At 45.2% G+C, this 18,101-nt stretch overlaps 2 protein-coding genes across 3 annotated transcripts; one reads left to right on the top strand and one right to left on the bottom strand.

Annotated features, from left to right (window-relative positions):
- Nucleotides 1–4,698: 4,698 nt before the first annotated feature.
- pitrm1 (pitrilysin metallopeptidase 1) lies at nucleotides 4,699–14,723 on the top strand. Of its 2 annotated transcripts, XM_086129690.1 has the most exons (26): nucleotides 4,699–4,930; nucleotides 5,369–5,477; nucleotides 5,646–5,752; nucleotides 5,838–5,989; nucleotides 6,166–6,280; nucleotides 6,346–6,442; nucleotides 6,526–6,686; nucleotides 7,519–7,645; nucleotides 7,721–7,809; nucleotides 8,081–8,209; nucleotides 8,298–8,411; nucleotides 8,491–8,587; nucleotides 8,662–8,796; nucleotides 9,051–9,189; nucleotides 9,803–9,919; nucleotides 10,225–10,354; nucleotides 11,245–11,365; nucleotides 11,441–11,683; nucleotides 11,782–11,882; nucleotides 11,965–12,085; nucleotides 12,165–12,215; nucleotides 12,904–13,016; nucleotides 13,128–13,253; nucleotides 13,658–13,803; nucleotides 13,920–14,022; nucleotides 14,530–14,723. In XM_086129690.1, exons 1-26 carry the CDS (start codon nucleotides 4,884–4,886, stop codon nucleotides 14,621–14,623), a joined length of 3,084 nt encoding a protein of 1,027 aa, XP_085985816.1. In that variant the 5' UTR covers nucleotides 4,699–4,883; the 3' UTR covers nucleotides 14,624–14,723. The 2 variants fall into 2 exon arrangements, with proteins under 2 accessions (XP_085985816.1, XP_085985815.1); XM_086129689.1 differs by having other exon boundaries at nucleotides 11,245–11,683.
- A 2,096-nt stretch (nucleotides 14,724–16,819) lies between these two features.
- LOC147194606 (gap junction delta-4 protein-like) lies at nucleotides 16,820–17,698 on the bottom strand. The gene is made up of 2 exons (XM_086129440.1): nucleotides 17,641–17,698; nucleotides 16,820–17,556 (listed from the first exon to the last, which is right to left on the bottom strand). Exons 1-2 carry the CDS (start codon nucleotides 17,696–17,698, stop codon nucleotides 16,820–16,822), a joined length of 795 nt encoding a protein of 264 aa, XP_085985566.1.
- Between the last annotated feature and the right edge of the window lie 403 nt (nucleotides 17,699–18,101).

The raw sequence follows: 18,101 nt of genomic DNA, 5'->3' as shown, positions 1-18,101 counted from the left end.
TGGGCGGGTTGTCGATCAGTCAAAGTACCGGTACTCAGTTTGTTCGTCGGTCATTTAGTTACTGTAATTTAGTCAGTGAGATAGTTCGTCTGTCGGTTAGTTATTAAGTCACTCCGTCTGTTAAGTAGTCTCCTTGATAGTTAGTTAGTTCCCGGTAGTTATTTAGTTTCTATTTCATCAATAGATTAGTCAGTCATTCAGCCAAATTGTTAATTAGTCAATTGCTCGCATTTTAATTTGTAATTGTAAAAAGAAGTGAGCTATTGTACAACAAAAGAACTCAACTGAACTTTGCTTTTGCGTTTGTGTGAAGGTGTCATTCAGCAACAACAACAACAACAAAAAATCCCCACCAAAATCTGGAGGATCAAAATGAAAATCCTCCACGTTCCCAATCCAGATGCCCTCCCGATATGAGCCGGTTCTCTAAATTAACGGCCAGGTTTCACAGTAAACACACTTTGCTTCGTTTAGCTCCTACGCCCTAATTGGCCCCGCGGGTGAGGAGGTAAGGAGGGGCGAGAAGGGCGACGAGGGTTGGAGGCAGACGGGCTGCTGCCGGTCAATTTCCATATACAATGTGCACTTAATGAAAAGAATGTAGCAAAAAGAAGCTTCCAGTCACCCCCGATGAGCTAATAGCTGATCTAAGAGCCTTCTGGGACTTCAAACCTCCAAGCAAATGAATATTTAATATCCTAAAGGTATTAATTAGACTCCTAATAACACATTTTAGTGTGAAATATCTCCAAACAGCAGTTCCACATTCATCATCATGATTATTATCATTGTTGTTCACGGAAATATAATATAATGCCACGACGTAGCTCTAATGGAGTCATCCTGCATGTTGGAACACAAGGGGTCTCCCTTAAGCCCCCCCCCCCCCAAGTCCCCGAATCAATCTCCATCCACGCACTCCAATGTGGCGATTTTCCCATGCACAAACATTTACGCTCACTCAATGAGGAGGATCGACAGAGGGAGGAGGCGGTCGAACGATCGTCAAGCCAGAACAGCGACATTTGCTCTGCTGTCATTGGCCGCTCGGCGCGGTAAGCCCCTGAATTGGTCGCCAGCCGGAAAAAAAAAAGATGTACCTGTACGTCTGTGTGTGTGTTATTAATATTCTATATTTTTGTGTTAGTGCACACAAAAAAAAATAATTTTTTTTTTAAATAATATAATATAACAAAGCAGGTAACCGTTAACCTAGTGCGGCATGTGACCTGCATCACCGGAAGTTGTTAGCAGTCTGCAATTGCAGCTTGCGATCACAGCTGTTGCCCTATAACTTTGTTTTTTCTAATTATCCTCATTCAAAGTTTGTTCCATCTGCAATTCGCCAATGGCACTGGCAAAGAATGGGAGTCTGAAGTGCCAGGATTTAAATTTAAAACGATACAGGTGAGCGACAATAGGGGCGTTGTTCCACTGAAGACGCTGCCAAAGTGCGTCCCATGCCGCCATGTCAGGTCTCGACTAAGGTAGGCGCTGATTCCTTTTTACAAACTCCCAAGATCTTGTATCGACTTTATATTTCTGTTTCGTTCATGTTCGGGGCTGTTATGGCTGTTGCTCATGATGGCATGCACGCGTGTGTGCGTTTGTGTACGTGTGTGCATGCCCGTGCGGTGGCGGGTCGATCGCGGGAGGTCGGCTGCTTGAAAAGTTGATTTTCGATCATAAAAGGTTGGCCACCCCTGATTTCGAGTGTTCCATTAACCTGCAATGCATGTTTTTGGAATGTGGGAGGAAACCGGAATACCCGTAGAAAACCCACGCAGTCACGAGGGGAACATGCAAACTCCCCACAGGAAGCCCGGAACCAGAATCGAACCCTGCACCTCTGCATTGTGAGGTCGACGTGCTAACCGGTCAGCCACCGTGCCGGATTTGTGCACTATGTGACTGTGACGTATGTGTGCATACCACCATGTGGCATATGCATATATATTATGTGTTATAACGCATATATCATGTGATCTGCCAGCTGACCTTTGATTGCCCCCCCCCCCCCCCCACCCCCCATTCATGTCTATCGAGCCAATCATCTATTTGCCTTCCCGGTCTTGTCCAATCTGTGTCCCGTCTCATTAGCACTGCTTGTATTCCTCTCTGCGGTCTCATAGATTTTACCGTAAAATCTTTTGTTCAACTGGCATTTTAAGTGCCTCCAGCCTCTGGAAACGGTGTTTTCCGAACTGTTTTCCTCCAGGTCGGCCGCTGTCATCTACAATATCTCAGCATGAAATATGTGCGGAGTGGTGTCGGTCCTGAGGATGGATGGAGGGAGGGGGAGGAAACGTCAGCTTCCAGTCAACTGTCATTCCCCCTGTAAAAAAAGCTGTGTAAAAAAAAAAAAAAAAAAAAAAAGCTGCAAAGACAAAGCAAGGTTTTGTGGTTTTTGTTTTCCGTCCGACACTGACGAATGGCTTATGCCTGCGTCTGGACAGTGCAGACCTTTATAAAATCCGGTGGATTTACCTGCAGGAAATAGCACTCAAAGCACAACAATGCTTGACCCACCAAATGGCCTATACATCTTGAGGCTGTTACATACACTACACCAAATAAAAGACTGATTCAAGGAGGAAATTGACTTTTCAATGTTTGTATCGCAGTATACTCGTCCCTTTTATGATAGACAAAAATCCGTGTTTTATTATTCATACGTATTTTAAAGATTTATACAGAAGACCAATACAAAATATGCACGTGAGGCATGGCGGTACCTAAATTCAAAAATTTGGGAGTGCAAACCGCTGCATAAATATAATCCTTGATAGGGTGAGGCGTCCTGATCAGCTGGGAAATAGACCGGCCCTTCTGGAAAATCCAGACCTTTTAACAGAATTCCCGGTGGCCACTATGCCACTGATGTGAGGTATACTCCAAAGTATTACTTGGGGTCGCCATCCACCTTTCTGAGCCCTCCTGAAATTTGCCCCACTGTGATGTCACAAGTCTGAAATTACCTTATATAAACCCAGCTCAAATTTAGTGTCTACACTTGATCAGCTCGGCTGGACAAAGCGCCGTCATGTCACAGCCGCAAGGTAAGCAGAGAAGCGGCGTCAGCACAGATTTAATATTCTGCTTCCGCTGGTAGAAACAAGCAATGATATCCATCCGACTTGTTCTCATTCATATGAGAGCCAAGGTTGCCAAGACAGAGATGTCCCTAAAATGAGCTAGTTTCAACATTGCAAGAAATATGCTTTAAAACTGTTGCCAGTCATTCTGGACCTTCACGCACCGCGTGCCACAGCCATTTTATTAAGACTGCCTTTCGGAAAAAAATGAATCATATCGTATGTCTCCTTTAAAAGAAATTCAAATGTCATTTAGACAGACTTGACTATACCTGCAAGTAATGTTAAGTGTATTGTAATGATGCCATCAGTTTGAGGTAAACCCCCCTCCCCCCCCAAAAAAACTGTGACATTTCCAACCAGAATTCAATTTTTTTCTCCTATTATGTGAAAGCGCCATGCAGACTTTTTGCTGATAATGACCCAACAGACTGGAGGCAGCAAAGAGTCGAAGTCTCTCGCTTTCTATTCACGCCGCCGGGAAAAACTCTCCCACTCGATGTCAGTGAGAACACAAGGAAGACATGCAAAGAGAGAGAGAGAGGATCTTCTTGTCAGCAGTCTAAGATGTTACTGGAGGCTCCATCTAGACGGAGAACTTGCTTGGAATGAGTGTGCAGTCAGAGCATGTTAGGCTCTAATATCATCTCGGAGAGCCGCTTGGCAATTAGCTTGGTGCTAAATGATTAATAACTACAGTACACATGTGTACCACTAGGGGGAATATTGTGGCTTCCTCCAAGGTGGATTCCAATACTACATTAGTACACATTCTATTTGAATGAATATGCGGAATACATAGTACATGGTGTTGTTTTTGTGTGGTCCCTGATGATGTGTAGAAAAGCTGATCGTGTGGGCTCATTCAGTGGTCAATTTTATCTGCATAAACTGCATATAAAACACTTAAATGTAATTTGGTTATTAGTGGTTTCTTCATTTTTCAAGCAAAGGAGCGCAACTGGAATTGTCCATACGGTATATGTGAAAATGAGAGCTATATGAAATAATTCAGGGAGAAACTCAGGAAGGATGAAATAAAATGGTTATACAGTGCCATCTGATGGAAATATGGTAAAACTACATTAAATAAACGTTTTTTTTTTTTTTTTTTTTTTTTTAAGTTAACGCTTGTATCACCCGGGCGGCCCGGTGCAGAGGTCGTGGGTTCGATCCCGGCTTCAGCCTTCCTGTCTGGAGTTTGCATGTTCTCCACGGGCCTACGTGGGTTTTCTCCGGGTACCCCGGGGGGGGGCTGAGAACACCTCATTAATATATTTTATAATATTGTAGTACCGTCGATCTCAAGTCGTACAGGATAGCGACCCGTATATCAGTGCACTTTCGCTTATTGGAACTTCAACACAGAGAAAAATATATATTTCCTGATTTTTTTTTAATTAAATCTGTCGAGCGAAATTGGCGTAACCGAAATGTATCCAATCAAGTGTTGCCATTCTTGATCATTGGCCAATCACAAGCGGGGATATTGTTGGGTCATTCGCAAACGTCAAACAGTGGCACCGTAGATTTGTATTAGTACTGGATAGAAACGACAAGCGAGAAAAATTAAATACCTGCGTCGAGATAAGTTTTGAGATCTGCACTCAAATATTGGTCACTCATACCAGCATGGCCGCGCCGTTTCTGAAGTCGTATGGCATGAGAGGACACAAGATGCTGTGATGCAACTTGTCTGACATAATCGTATTATATCGTGAAGTGTGTACGTTGGAGCTCAACGCGGACTTCGCAGTCGTTGATGAGCGCAACATAATTTAGCTCGCCATGTTTCGCCAGACGAAGGCGGTGCTCCAGAAACTTCGACATGTCCGGTAAGATAGCTAGCATTCGCTACCTACAGTCAAAATAACCCATGGACAGTGACAGTGACACTATTTTAGTTTAGCGGCAACGTGGCCAAGGTTTAAAAATAAAGGTCGCTAGTTTGATACACAATTGAAGTGAATAGTTGAGGGCATTTTGCTAATACAATCAGTAGTTGTGTTTGTTTGTGTTTCTAAACACTTAACCTACATTCTTGGAGATGAAAACTGTAATTTCACTGTCCCTAAAGTTGATACTTGAGCCAATCAACTCTCAGAAAGCAGCACCAACCTTGAACGCAGAAGATAATAGAATAGTTTTGAGAACTGTTATTAATAATCTGGTTCAGCCTATTGTATGGAGTATTTGAATCAATGGTTAATATTCTGCATACTGTTAATTTGAAAATACACTCAGGTTTATTTGACTTTTTCCCTTTAACCTAGTTCAAAGGGCCCGCATCTTTCATGGAGACAGAGGAGCACTGCAGCAGCAGGAAAGAAGGCTCTTCAATACACAGCCGGGCAACAAATGCATGGATTTACAGTTAAAGAGGTACAATGGATCTTTTTTTTTTTTTTTGGTACAATCACTCAGTCATGGCGGAGCAAAACGGTAATTTCAAACAAAGATGGATCAAAATGATCGATTAACATGACGGGTTGCTTTTTAAGTCATACTGTATCTAAACCAAAATTAAATGTCATTGTCTTTTTCCTGGAGGTTGTGGCGGTGCCTGACTTGTTCCTCACTGCCATCAAGTTGACTCACGACACAACAGGAGCTCAGTACCTGCACGCGGCCAGAGATGATCCCAACAATCTCTTCAGGTTGCTAAAAAATAAAACCGTACCATATGTTCTCTACGCGATGTTGCTCCGCTAATATGCCTTGCTGGTCTTTCTGCATTTTCAGTGTGCAGTTCCGGACCACCCCTATGGACAGCACAGGGGTCCCTCATATCCTGGAGCACACCGTGCTGTGTGGGTCCCAAAAGTATCCGTGCCGAGATCCGTTCTTCAAAATGCTCAACAGGTCCCTATCCACCTTCATGAACGCCTTCACAGGTACATATTGAAGCCCTGATCGTCAATTTCATTGACCGCAGATTTTTACTCATCATTTTAATCATGTACTTGTGTCAGCTTCTCATTGACAGTTCGAACAAATATGGCCAAGCAATGACCCCCACCCTGTTTAATAAACCCAACATTTAAAGTGACAGTTGTCTCCTTGCCAACAGCCAGCGACTACACCATGTATCCATTCTCCACGCAGAATGCAAAAGACTTCCAGAATCTTCTGTCTGTCTACCTGGATGCCGTCTTCTTCCCGTGCTTGCGGGAGCAGGATTTCTGGTAAGTTTTTTTTTTGTTTGTTTTTGGTATCCTCTCCTGTGGCGTCACAAGCGAGAACTTTCCAGGCAGGAGGGCTGGAGGCTGGAAAACGAAGACCCCACCGACGCCAGCTCGCCTCTGGTCTTCAAAGGTGTGGTCTTCAACGAGATGAAAGGGGCTTTTGTGAGTCCAAATCCTCTTTCTTAATGTCAAATCGCAACCACCAGAGTTGAAACTTGAGATTGTTCATTTTTGCTTCTTGGCAGTCGGACAACGAGCGTCTGTACGCTCAGCACCTCCAGAACAAACTTTATCCTGACCACACGTACTCGGTGGTGTCCGGCGGAGAGCCGCTGGCCATTCCCAACCTCAGTTGGGAGCAGCTCAAGCAGTTCCACGCCACGCACTACCACCCCAGCAATGCCAGGTAACACACACAAGTCAAAAGCAGGGATGAGGTTGTTAAATTTAGCACCAATATTCACTCTTGAAAGCACTTATTGCCATTCTTATCAAGGTTGCTGTGTGAAAGTGCACACAGTTTGAGCCATATGCCAGCGTTTTTGGGGTTGTGTTAGAAAGGCAGATCAGTTTTGTTTCGGGTCTCAGTGTGACACATACGATCTTTTCTTTTTTTGTGCATAAAAGGCACAGATCCCACGTGACTTATTGCCAAGACTCAAATCTTTTGCAAACCTGTATGAAGGTGCATCATGCTGCGCTTTCCAATTTGTCTGTGTGTAAAAGGCACAGGCAGGTAAATGCCACGTGGCACCTTTTGTGGACACCTGCGTTAAAGGGGCTTGCGTGGAATTTTCTCAGCCTGTTTCGCATTTGAAAGAAACTGTGTGAAATATAGTGACGCTTAGTAAAAAAAAAAAAAAAAGCATTTTCCGCCTTTTTATTCTCCATCTGGCTGTTCTGTATCAATGGCACCAAAGATTGGAGAGCAAAGTTCAAAATGAGTATCTTAGACTCGTATGTAAAGCACCTCCAGTCCCTGACACACAGGCATCTCTCATCCTACTTGGAAAATTTAATTTTAGAAATTTGCAAAATGGCACGTTTACTTCCACCTTTTCTCCCATACCTGGCACACGGAACAGCCACCTGGGAAAAAAACTGTCTTTAAATCGATGTGTGAATGTGTGAAAGGGGTTGAGGAAGTTGTACAATTTGCTCCTGATCCACTGCATGCGCTTCCTATTTGTGCCTCCAAACCTTTGTCCATTACATCTTTCCTCCACTATGTCGCTCAGGTTCTTCACGTATGGCGATCTTCCTCTGGAGCAGCACCTGAAGCAGATTGACCAGGAGGCGCTGTCCAAGTTTCAACGCATCCACCCCAACACTCAAGTCCCGTCTCAACCGCACTGGACCGGCCCTGTTAGCTCTACAAATAATCGCGAGGATGCTAAATGTAAACAACAAGGTTTTAAGACATTTATTGCCAATTTTCAGAGGGAAGAGCACGTCACCTGCAGTCCCGACGCGATGGCTCCCGACGCCACGCGACAGAACACGCTGTGTGTCAGCTACCTGCTGGGAGAGTAAGACAACACATTTTTCTGTCGCGTCATATGTTTTATACAAACGGTTCATTTGGAGTCATTCGTCAATAGAAAAAAAACAAGAAAAAGGTGCCTTTATTTGCTATCATAGTGACTGATGGATCACATTAGATTATTTTTGTTTCTTTCAAGTTCCCAAATTTGTCACCCAAAATCTCTTTCAATGGAAAAGCATAGTTTGCTCTTTTAGATGTGTGTCGTGTTGGTGGCGTTGAATTATAAATTTAGCCTGTAAAATTTTCCTCCGCAGCATCACCGACACCTTCGAAGCCTTCACCCTCAGCCTGCTGTCTTCTCTGATGACATCCGGTCCCAACGCTCCCTTCTACAAAGCTCTCATCGAACCCAAAATCGGAACGGACTTCTCCTCCGTGGTCGGGTGAGACGGGCGGGAGGAGGAGGAGGAAGAAGAAGAAGAAAGTTGGAATTGGGAGTGACGTTTCGGCGTTGTGTTTTGTGTTCCGCAGATACGACGGCAGCACCAAGGAGGCGTCGTTCAGCATCGGCCTGCAGGGGATGGCCGAGGACGACGCGGAGAGAGTCAAGAACGTCATACACCGGACCATCGATGACATCATCCAGTAAGTCCGAATGGGGGGTGGATCATATGGATCATCATATTCGTTATTCCTCATTTTTTATATTTCTGCTCTTCATTAGGACCGGTTTCGAGGACGAGAGGATCGAGGCGCTCCTGCACAAGATCGAGATCCAGATGAAGCACCAGTCCACCAACTTTGGCCTCTCCTTGGCTTCGGTGAGCACATGCTGACGCAGACGTTTCAGAGGCCGGTGAGTTTGTGTTTGTTGACCCGGAGTCCGCTTGTGTAGTACATCGCATCTTCGTGGAACCACGACGGCGACCCGGTGGAGCTTCTGCAGATCAGCAACAGCGTCCTTAAGTTTAGACAGGCCCTGCGAGAGAACCCGCGTTTCCTCCAGGACAAAGTCCAACACTACTTTAAGGTCTGTGAGGGTGGCACCGCCCATTATGCGTCCGGTTGGATGATAAAGACTGAAATGAAAAATATTTTTTTATTGGGATTTCCAGTTTTGAGCAGGATTTCTCCTTTGCTTACAGTTTAAGAACATGACCAGAAGTTTCTTTTTTTTGGGGGCGTGTCCTGAGCAATAAATGTGGAAAGTCAATTTAATCATCCAGCCTTAATTTCAGAACTAAGTGCTATCACATCATTTTCTCAAGTCTTTCTGTCATCCAGGAGAACACCCACAGACTCACCCTCTCCATGAGTCCCGACAACTCCTACCTGGACAAGCAGGCCTCCGCCGAAGAGCGCATCCTCCAGGAGAAGATCAGCGCTCTGTCTGACAGCGACAAGAAGGACATTTACGTGAAAGGTGCTGACAATCACTCACAAAGGGGATTTCTGAAGGCCACAAAGGGCCTTCATACTTTGGCTTCCAAGTGCCTCAACTTGTGATTTATTCTTTATTTTTTTTAATTTTCCCAGTTACCATCCGTCGCTTTTTGTCGTTTTATGTTGTTATTTTTCTCCCTTTGTATTGCAAACCAACATTCAAGTTGGAGTGAGCTTCAGATTCATCGCCGTTCGAGTGAATGGACAAAAAAAAAAATTAAGATAAGAAAACCTCTACAATGGAGAAATTCCCAAATGAAATCATAAATGAAGCCTCTGAGATACTGTCGTGCCCTGGCATGACGGCAAGGAGAGCCGCTGTCACTGATGCATTTTCTGCCTTTGTTTGGAAGGGACCCAAGTGCACAAACACTCGCAAGGCGCTGCTGTAGACCACAACTCACTTCTAGATGCTCACATGCCGACTTCAGATCGTGACCGTGAAGACAAACACAAATCAAAAATGTGGAGGATTGCAGGGCAATTTGAAATGAATGGCATTTGAATTTATTTCTGTGGGAAAGATCTGTTTGATTTGATGAGTGCATTGAGTTATTAGACATTCACGTGGCAACCGTGTCCTCTTTGTTCAGGTCTTCAGCTGCTGGACGCTCAAAGCAAAACACAGGACGCTTCGTGTCTGCCCGCACTCAAAGTGTCCGACATAGCGCCCACCATCCCCATCACTCCTGTACACATGACCAAAGCAGGTACCACACCACATTTAAGGCCTTCCTAAACCTGGGTTGTTATTTTATTTGACATATTATTGTACCCCTGTGCTATCTACCTGTTTGTTTACTTTATTTCAGATTTGACATATAAGGGGATAAATCCACTCGTTCCCTGGCTCCATGCCTTTTGCTAACATTGACTTTCTTTGGGTTTCTCATTGGCTGAAATGCTCGGAGTTTTCCATAATATGCCCCCTTTGATTATCCTGAAAAATACCCCCAATTTAATCTTCAGTTGTGACTATTGTGCTATTTTTTATTTTTTGTCTTCTCACGCACAGACGGTGTTCCGCTTCAGCTGTGCGAGCAGCCCACCAACGGCTTAGTGTACTTCCGGGCCATGTGCAGCCTCAACACGCTGCCCGAGGACCTGAAGCTTTATGTGCCGCTCTTCTGCAGCGTCATCACCAAGTCAGTCCCAACTTCACACCCACTGATGCTCACTCTTAGGCAGGCTCGCCCATTCATTGATTTTACGTACAGGTGGGGGCGGGGGAGGGAGTAGTATGTATTTTTGAACATTAACTAACTTGGGGGAAAAAAATACAAAAAAAAAAAAATCGATTCAAAAAAAAAAAAAGACAGTACCGGTACTTTTTTTTTAACCTTTTAACTCATTCAGTACCAGCCAATTCTGGACCAAGTCTGAAAAGACGTTTAAAAACATCTTTGGGAGTGAATGACTTCAAAAAACTTGATTAATTCATTCATTTTCCGATCCGCTTTATTCTCACAACGGTTGCGGGGGTGCTGGAGCCTATGCCAGCCGTCTTCAGGCAGTAGGCGGGGGACACCTTGAACCGGTTGCCAGCCAATCGCAGGGCACACAGAGACGAACAACCATCCACGTACACAGTCACACCAAGGGACAATTTGGAGTGTTCAAACTGCCTGCCATGCATGTTTTTGGAATGTGGGAGGAAACTGGAGTACCCGGAGAAAACCCACGCAGGCACGGGGGCCACATGCAAACTCCACACAGGAAGTTCGGAGCCTGGTTCGAACCCACGACCTCTGCACTGAGAGGTCGCTTAAGAAAACTCTATGAAAGAAAAAATATTTTAGGAGTACTTGAAGAAAAAATATTTTAGGAGTACTTATATTTGTGTACCTTTTAATAATCAATAAAAAACAAAATCCACAAATAACATAACCAACCCCCCCCCCCCAGAAAAAGAATTATTATTATTTGCTTTTAATTGTAAATTATATCTGTGAAAAAAAATTGTGACATTTTAAGTCCAGACATGCTTTTTATTAGCCCTTCGACCTCCTTGTTTTTTTGTTTTTGGTGTGTTCAGGTTGGGCAGTGGCTCTATGGACTATCGTCAGCAGGCCCAACAGATGGAGTTGAGGACTGGCGGCATGCCCGTGTCCACCCAAGTCATCCCTGACTGCACCCACATGGACATGTTCGAGCAGGTTCGCTTCACTTTGGCTGCCCTGATCCGTAATAACACAACACACATGACGTTGCAGCCTCATCCCCTCTTTCAGGGCGTCCTCCTGTCCTCCTCCTGCTTGGAGAGGAACCTTCCCCATATGTTCCGGCTGTGGGGGGACATCTTCAACAGCCCCCGCTTTGATGACCGGGAGCGCTTGCGCGTGCTGGTGATGATGTCAGCGCAGGAGCTGGCCAACGGGATCTCCGACTCCGGACACGTGTACGCCATGACGCGGGCCGGACACCTCCTGACCCCGGCCGGAGAACTCCTCGAAACATTTGATGGGATGGACCAGGTACCGAAATTGGAGACTTTTGAAGGAATGTCCTTCATCCATGTTTGTTTCTGCTCTTTATTTCACTGCCTTGCTCCGTTGGTTGTTGTGATCCTCAGGTGAAGTTCATGAAGAGGATAGCGGAGATGTCGGACCTGACCCCAGTCCTCCGTATGCTCCCCAGGATCAAGAAGCACCTCCTCAACCCGAACAGCATGAGGTGCCTCTCACCTTCCGACATTCACACTCTTGGGGAGGGGGGAAAAAAAAAAAATCCCACCTAATTTTGGCTGTTCCGACAGGTGTGCCATCAACGCCACGCCTCAGCAGACATCCGAATCGGTGGCCCACCTGGAGAGCTTCATGAAGGACGTGGCCGGCAACAGGAAGCACTTCAAAGCCGTGCGGCCAAATGTCGTCGAGGTAAGAGAGCGACGGACCAGCTTTCATAGTTGAAAAGAGCGTCACGTCATGTTGATGCGCTGTCATGTGCTTCCACTAGAGGCCGCTAGATGTCCGTAACGTCTCTGGAGCCAGCAGGACACTTGTGGCTGTAGGTCTTTGTCCTCTTTGCTTTAAATTACTTCATGACATGAATCCATCTTCCTCACACCTTTTTTAAAAATGTGCCCCCATAAGCCAGTGTTGCTTGTCAACCAAATTTCACATTGCTATGTCTATTTTCAGTTGACCCACAAAAAAAAATGTCTCAAGGAGCCACATTTTAAAATATTCAAAAAGTTTGCCGTTTTGGCAGTGAAGTTTGATGACTCGCCCGTTTTGTAAATGGGAATTGTGGGGAAATTCAGCCCCCAACACCAGTTTAACTTCATGAATTTCGATAGGTGAGTCCATATGAGAAGCCGAACAAAAAACGTCCCAAGAAGCCACGCCTGAAAAGACACACCATGGTTTGAAATTGTCATTTCAGGTTGATTGAAGCCATTAGCAGAAGTCAGAGCCACTTTTGTTTAAACACATGAAATCTGGCAGCAATCTTCTATCACGAGTGAACCTACAAAAAAGTGTGACGAAGCCATGCCTGAAAAGCAACAGGAAGTGTGCCATTTTGATTTCAAGCAGCCATTTGAGGGTCTTTTTTTCCCCCCTTCATGCAATAATTGAGTTTCTAACCTCTTTCAAAGTGTGTTTTGGTTGATATTTTCTCAACTAGGATCCCCAAATGTGTCACATGACTTTGTCCTCCATATCCTTTACTGTCCTCACTTTCTTTTTCCAAGCATCCACATTTCCAGCCTTGTCACATGAAGACTTTCATCCAAATGCCATTTCCTGTCAACTTTGTCGGCGAGTCTGTGCGCACCGTCCCCTACAGCCACGACGACTATGCCAGGTTTTGTGTTGAATGGATTCTTTTTTTTTTTTTTTAATTTACTCCGCTGACACAATGATCGGAACATGTGTGGGGAATGAGTTTGAAACAACTTCCTTTTTCTGTCGCCAGTCTTTGCGTGTTGGGAAGGATGATGACAGCCAAGTTTCTTCACGGGGAGATCCGAGAAAAGGGCGGGGCCTACGGTGGTGGAGCCAGAATGGGTGGAGGCGGCCTGTTCTCGTTTTACTCTTACAGGTGCCCAAAATGCTCGATTCGCTTGAATGCTGACAGTCAATTCAATTGAATGAGAATATTTGGTTAAAAAAATAAAGTCAAACAGTAGTTCAAGAAAAATACCCCCAAAAATAGTTGATGTTGGAAGATAATATGAGATAAAACTACAATATTGGTGTATTAACAAAATTAGAAATATTTATTTGGGTGCAGAAATATCACACAAAACAAGACCGAAATATGTGTCCAAAAAATTACACAAAAATTGTTTAGACTAAAATACCAGCATTTTAGAGAAGAAAACAATATTAGAAAAGAAAATCAAAGCATGTCTGTCAAAATAGACACCAAAATCCTCATTCAATAAAATACATTTGAGTGATGCAGTTAGCATGAATTCGCCTTCTTCGCGTGTGTGTCAAAAGGGATCCAAACTCGGTCCAGACGCTCTCCGCGTTTAGCAAAGGTGTCAACTGGGTCAAGTCGGCCAAGTTCACCCAGCAGGACATCGACGAAGCCAAGCTCTCTGTTTTTTCTGCCGTCGACTCGCCTGTGGCGCCCTCGAGCAAAGGTAACAAATGCCGCTCGTGATGGCCCATTTTGACGCATCTGGCGTTGTGGGAAAGCGCACCGGCTCTTGACACAGGCACGTAGAGTACTTGAAAGTTTTTTTTGTTTTTGATGCAGGAATGTCGGTATTCCTGAGCGGAATCACCGACGAAATGAAGCAGCGGCACCGCGAGCGACTCTTTGACGTCACTCGGGAAAACCTGCTGGACGTGGCTGAGAGGTTCGAGCTCGATATGTCACTCCCTTTTTTTCCAAACTTGCCATTAACAAGTTCCACCCCCCCCCCCTGCGCCCCCCCCCCAAAAATCCCGTCTGTAATATTGTACTTTATAAAATTAATTACATATACACTGTTGATACTGTTAAATAAAATGCAAACAATCGTAACAGTTTTTGACACACCTTTCTGCTTCAATGGACATTGTGCTGCTCTCCTTATGGTGTGCGCTTCTTGGCCACCCTGGGGCGCGATCACGGATATACACAGAGACAGTCAACTGCTCAGGAGGCTGCAGTAATATTACTTATTTTTCTCACAGAATAAGGAATGTAGCGCTTTGAGTATTGTTATATTGAATCGACATTTAAATAGAAATATTTAAGTGTCGGTTCAAATATAATTACAACTGAACATTTAATTATCACCCATTGAGAATCATACGAGTAGATCATCCTCCCAATCATTTTTATGCATTATGACAATGGTGTCTGTTTGCCTTTTTTGCAGGTACCTGAGTGTCGGCAACAAGACGTGCGGCGTTTCCATCCTGGGCCCGGAGAACGATGTGATCAAGAAAGATCCATCATGGGTGGTAAAATAAGAAACCATAAGTGACGTGTATGTGAAAACATTCTGTACATATTTATGCAACAGGACGAATAAATTATCATGTTGGAATAGAAAAAGTAGTCCACAAAGTAGCATGGTGGCCAAGGTGACATGTTTCTGAAATGCGGCGCGTGTTATTTGCGTCCGGGTTCGGCTTCAGTTTACCTTCACGGTTTGTTTGTTTGGTTGAGTGACAACACTTTGCTGGTGTTTTGTTTCTCCTCGCCTTGGTTGCCCCAAATACCACCGAAGGAGAAGGACGAGGTGAGAAATTTGCAGTCACATTCTGAGTTTGCATAACCGAGTTAAATATACTGCAAGGCTTCTAAAAGAATACTTGTTCAGCATATCAAATTTGCCCACCCACAAAGTGTGTAACGAAACAACCAGACCATTCTTTAGTGATTGGACTATTTTGGAAAATGCTTCTGATTATGACAACTATTATGGTGTCAAAAGCATAAAGATAAGGAGTGTTAGCAGTTTTAGCACCTATTTGCCACACTGCTACACTAATTGATTAGTGTAATTCATCAGCTCGGTGATGAAATGCTGCATCCACATATTACAAAGCAATGAAAACTCCACTGGCGCTAGCTTTCAGTGAAGGTACAGCGTTCCTTTAACCCAGAGGTGTCAAACTCATTTCACATTGTGGGCCGCATACAGTCTCAGTAGATGTCAAGTGGGCCGAACCATTAAAATCATATTCATCATATATCATATCCATCCATCCATCCATTTTCCGAACCGCTTGATCCTCACTAGGGTCGCGGGGGGTGCTGGAGCCTATCCCAGCCGCCTTCGGGCAGTAGGCGGGGACACCCTGAATCAGTTGCCAGCCAATCGCAGGGCACACAGAGACGAACAACCATTCATGCCCACACTCACACCTAGGGACAATTTAGAGCGTCCAATCAGCCTGCCATGCATGTTTTTGGAATGTGGGAGGAAACCGGAGCACCCGGAGAAAACCCACGCAGGCCCGGGGAGAACATGCAAACTCCACACAGGGAGGCCGGAGCTGGAATTGAACCCGGTACCTCTGCACTGTGAAGCCGACGTGCTAACCACTGGACTACCGGGCCGCCATCATATATCATACTCTGCTATAAATAGCCAAAATATCACGTCTTTCCTTTGTTTTGGTATAGTGAAGCACAAGAACATTAGGAAAATGTTGAAATTGAATGAACATATCTTTTACAAAACATTTCATTAAGCACCTTAGATTTCCCTGAGACAAATGTGCAATTGACTTTGATCGTTCACGTATATGCATTGCAACTGATGCCGTTGATTGTACAAAGGCACACAACAATTGGTATTGAAAAATATAGTGACACATTTTAAGATTAAACTAGATTTATAAAGAAAGGAATTTTTCAACCATTTACACGTGCATGTAAAATCTAAATTTAATCCCTGCCTACTTTACACTTTACAAACTAAGGACATAATAGTGTGTCATCAATCAATTGCATTTGATTAAAACGTCTTTCCATGTCTTTTATGCATTTTTTTCACTTTTAATTTATCCTGCGGGCCTGATCGAACCTCCTCGGGGGCCGGTTCCGCCCCGCGGGCGGCATATTTGACACCCCTACTTTAACCCTTTCAGGGACAGCGGTTACTACAGTGGACAGCTTATCATGTCATCAGGTTACAAGGTGCATGAAAGGGTTAATATGAATAATACTAAGATTGTAAAGTTCCACTCAGGAAGACGACAGCCAAACACGTAAATTGCCTCCAACAGTTAAGGTTGCTTTTGTCAACGTCGCCGGTATGCTGAGATGATTGCAGGTGGCAAATAGGCGTGAATTCTTCTGGCAAGTTGTTTGGGGTTACGGCCAGAGTTCAGATTTGAGGTCAGTGTGTTGCTCGGTTCCTGGCGGCGCCGGCGACAACCTGCTCAAGGTCAGCTGGTGTTCGGAAGCAGGTGCTTGACTCCTCTGCCAGCACAGTTAAAATGGACGTTGATGGTAATGTCAATGGCAGTGAAAAGAGTTTCATGAACCCTGTAAGCTGAAAACACGATAAGCTGTCCACTGTCGTAACCGCTGTCCCTGAAAGGGTTAAAGGAGAAGTTCAGAAAACCATTTCCCTAAATACTTCTGAATCATCTTGCTTGGAAAGGAACATTCTGAAGCAAAAACCAGAATCCCCAAATGCCCCCAAGTGTTTTTTAGACCCACTCCCTCTTGTCTTGAAGAGATCGATTGACACCAGGTGTGGTCCGCACCACTTTTTTATCGTAGAGGCGTCCATGTCCGCTCCTGGAGCTCCTACTGGGACTAGTCCTCGGTATCAGGAGCCTGTCTGCTTGTACCGTTGCCGTGTGAATGCTGCTTTGCTCCTCTTTGCTTATCCTCTTTGCCTTCATCCTCCTTTTCCTTCTCGTGACTGAATTCACTGAACCGGCCAGGTCCAGCAGGCTGAGAAGAATCGACAGGAAGGCCAGCGCCAACATCAGGCGTAGCATGAGCGTTTTTTCGGTGGGCCGGGAGACGTAGCATTCCACCCCCGAGCTGCAGGGGGCCTCGTAGCACATCACACTCTTCGGGAACGACGTGCCGAACAGTAAGAACTGGCCCGCGGCGAACATTACTTCCACAAGGATGCGGAGGACGATGGCGCCGACGGAAAAACGGCGGAAGCTCCGCGTCCGCCACTCGGCCGCAGCGTTGCTTTTGTGGGTAACGTAGGTCAGGAAGAGAATTTGGGGGAAGCCGAGGAAGATGAGCTGGAAAAGCCACAGGCGGAAAAGGGAGACGGGGGCAAATACGTCCAAGCAAATGTTGGAGCAGCCGGGCTGGAGGGTGTTGCACACAAAGTGGTCGTGCTCGTCTCCGAACAGGCTGAGGGCAGCCGGCCACAGCACCAGGCCGCGACCCAACACCAGCAGCAGCCACCACGCCTTCCCTAAAGATGAGCGCAAAATGTGGACACTTCATTCGGTACGCCACGGCATGGAAAATGCCTGGCTTGAGACTTCATGAAACTCACCGAAGAAGGACATGTTGTGGCCGATGCCAATGAAGATTACATAGCAGAGCGTCCTCATGGCTTCACGAGGACCCACAAAAACACACGCGAGAAACTTCCTTGAACGCCCTAACGCCACCGCCAACTGCTAACCTGCTCGCGTTTGTGTACCAAGGCCGACACGAGCTCCTGTGTGTGACTATTCTTACCTCTGCTGCTGTCTTCAAAGCATTGTTGGGATGACAAGCTGTCACAGCTCCTCAGAAGGGGGGAGGTCCATAAATGTACTTTTTATACAGGCGCATAGTATATTCATGTGCACAAAATTGGATGGCGACAAAAATTAAAACGTGATGAAAATATGGAGCTCGGACAAAGGTATCGGGGTTATCAAGGACATCAAGTACAACTTTATTGTCAAATGTGCATACAGCACAGATGAAATTTCTTCCCTCTCAAGACAACATGCAACAAGAGGAGCC

This window comes from Hippocampus guttulatus, chromosome 14 (assembly GCF_054856545.1).
Source record: "Hippocampus guttulatus isolate MCC_2025c chromosome 14, RoL_Hgut_1.0, whole genome shotgun sequence".
Classification (NCBI taxonomy): domain Eukaryota; kingdom Metazoa; phylum Chordata; class Actinopteri; order Syngnathiformes; family Syngnathidae; genus Hippocampus; species Hippocampus guttulatus.
Note: the sequence above shows the minus strand (reverse complement) of the source record. Positions and strands in the feature narration are given on the sequence as shown.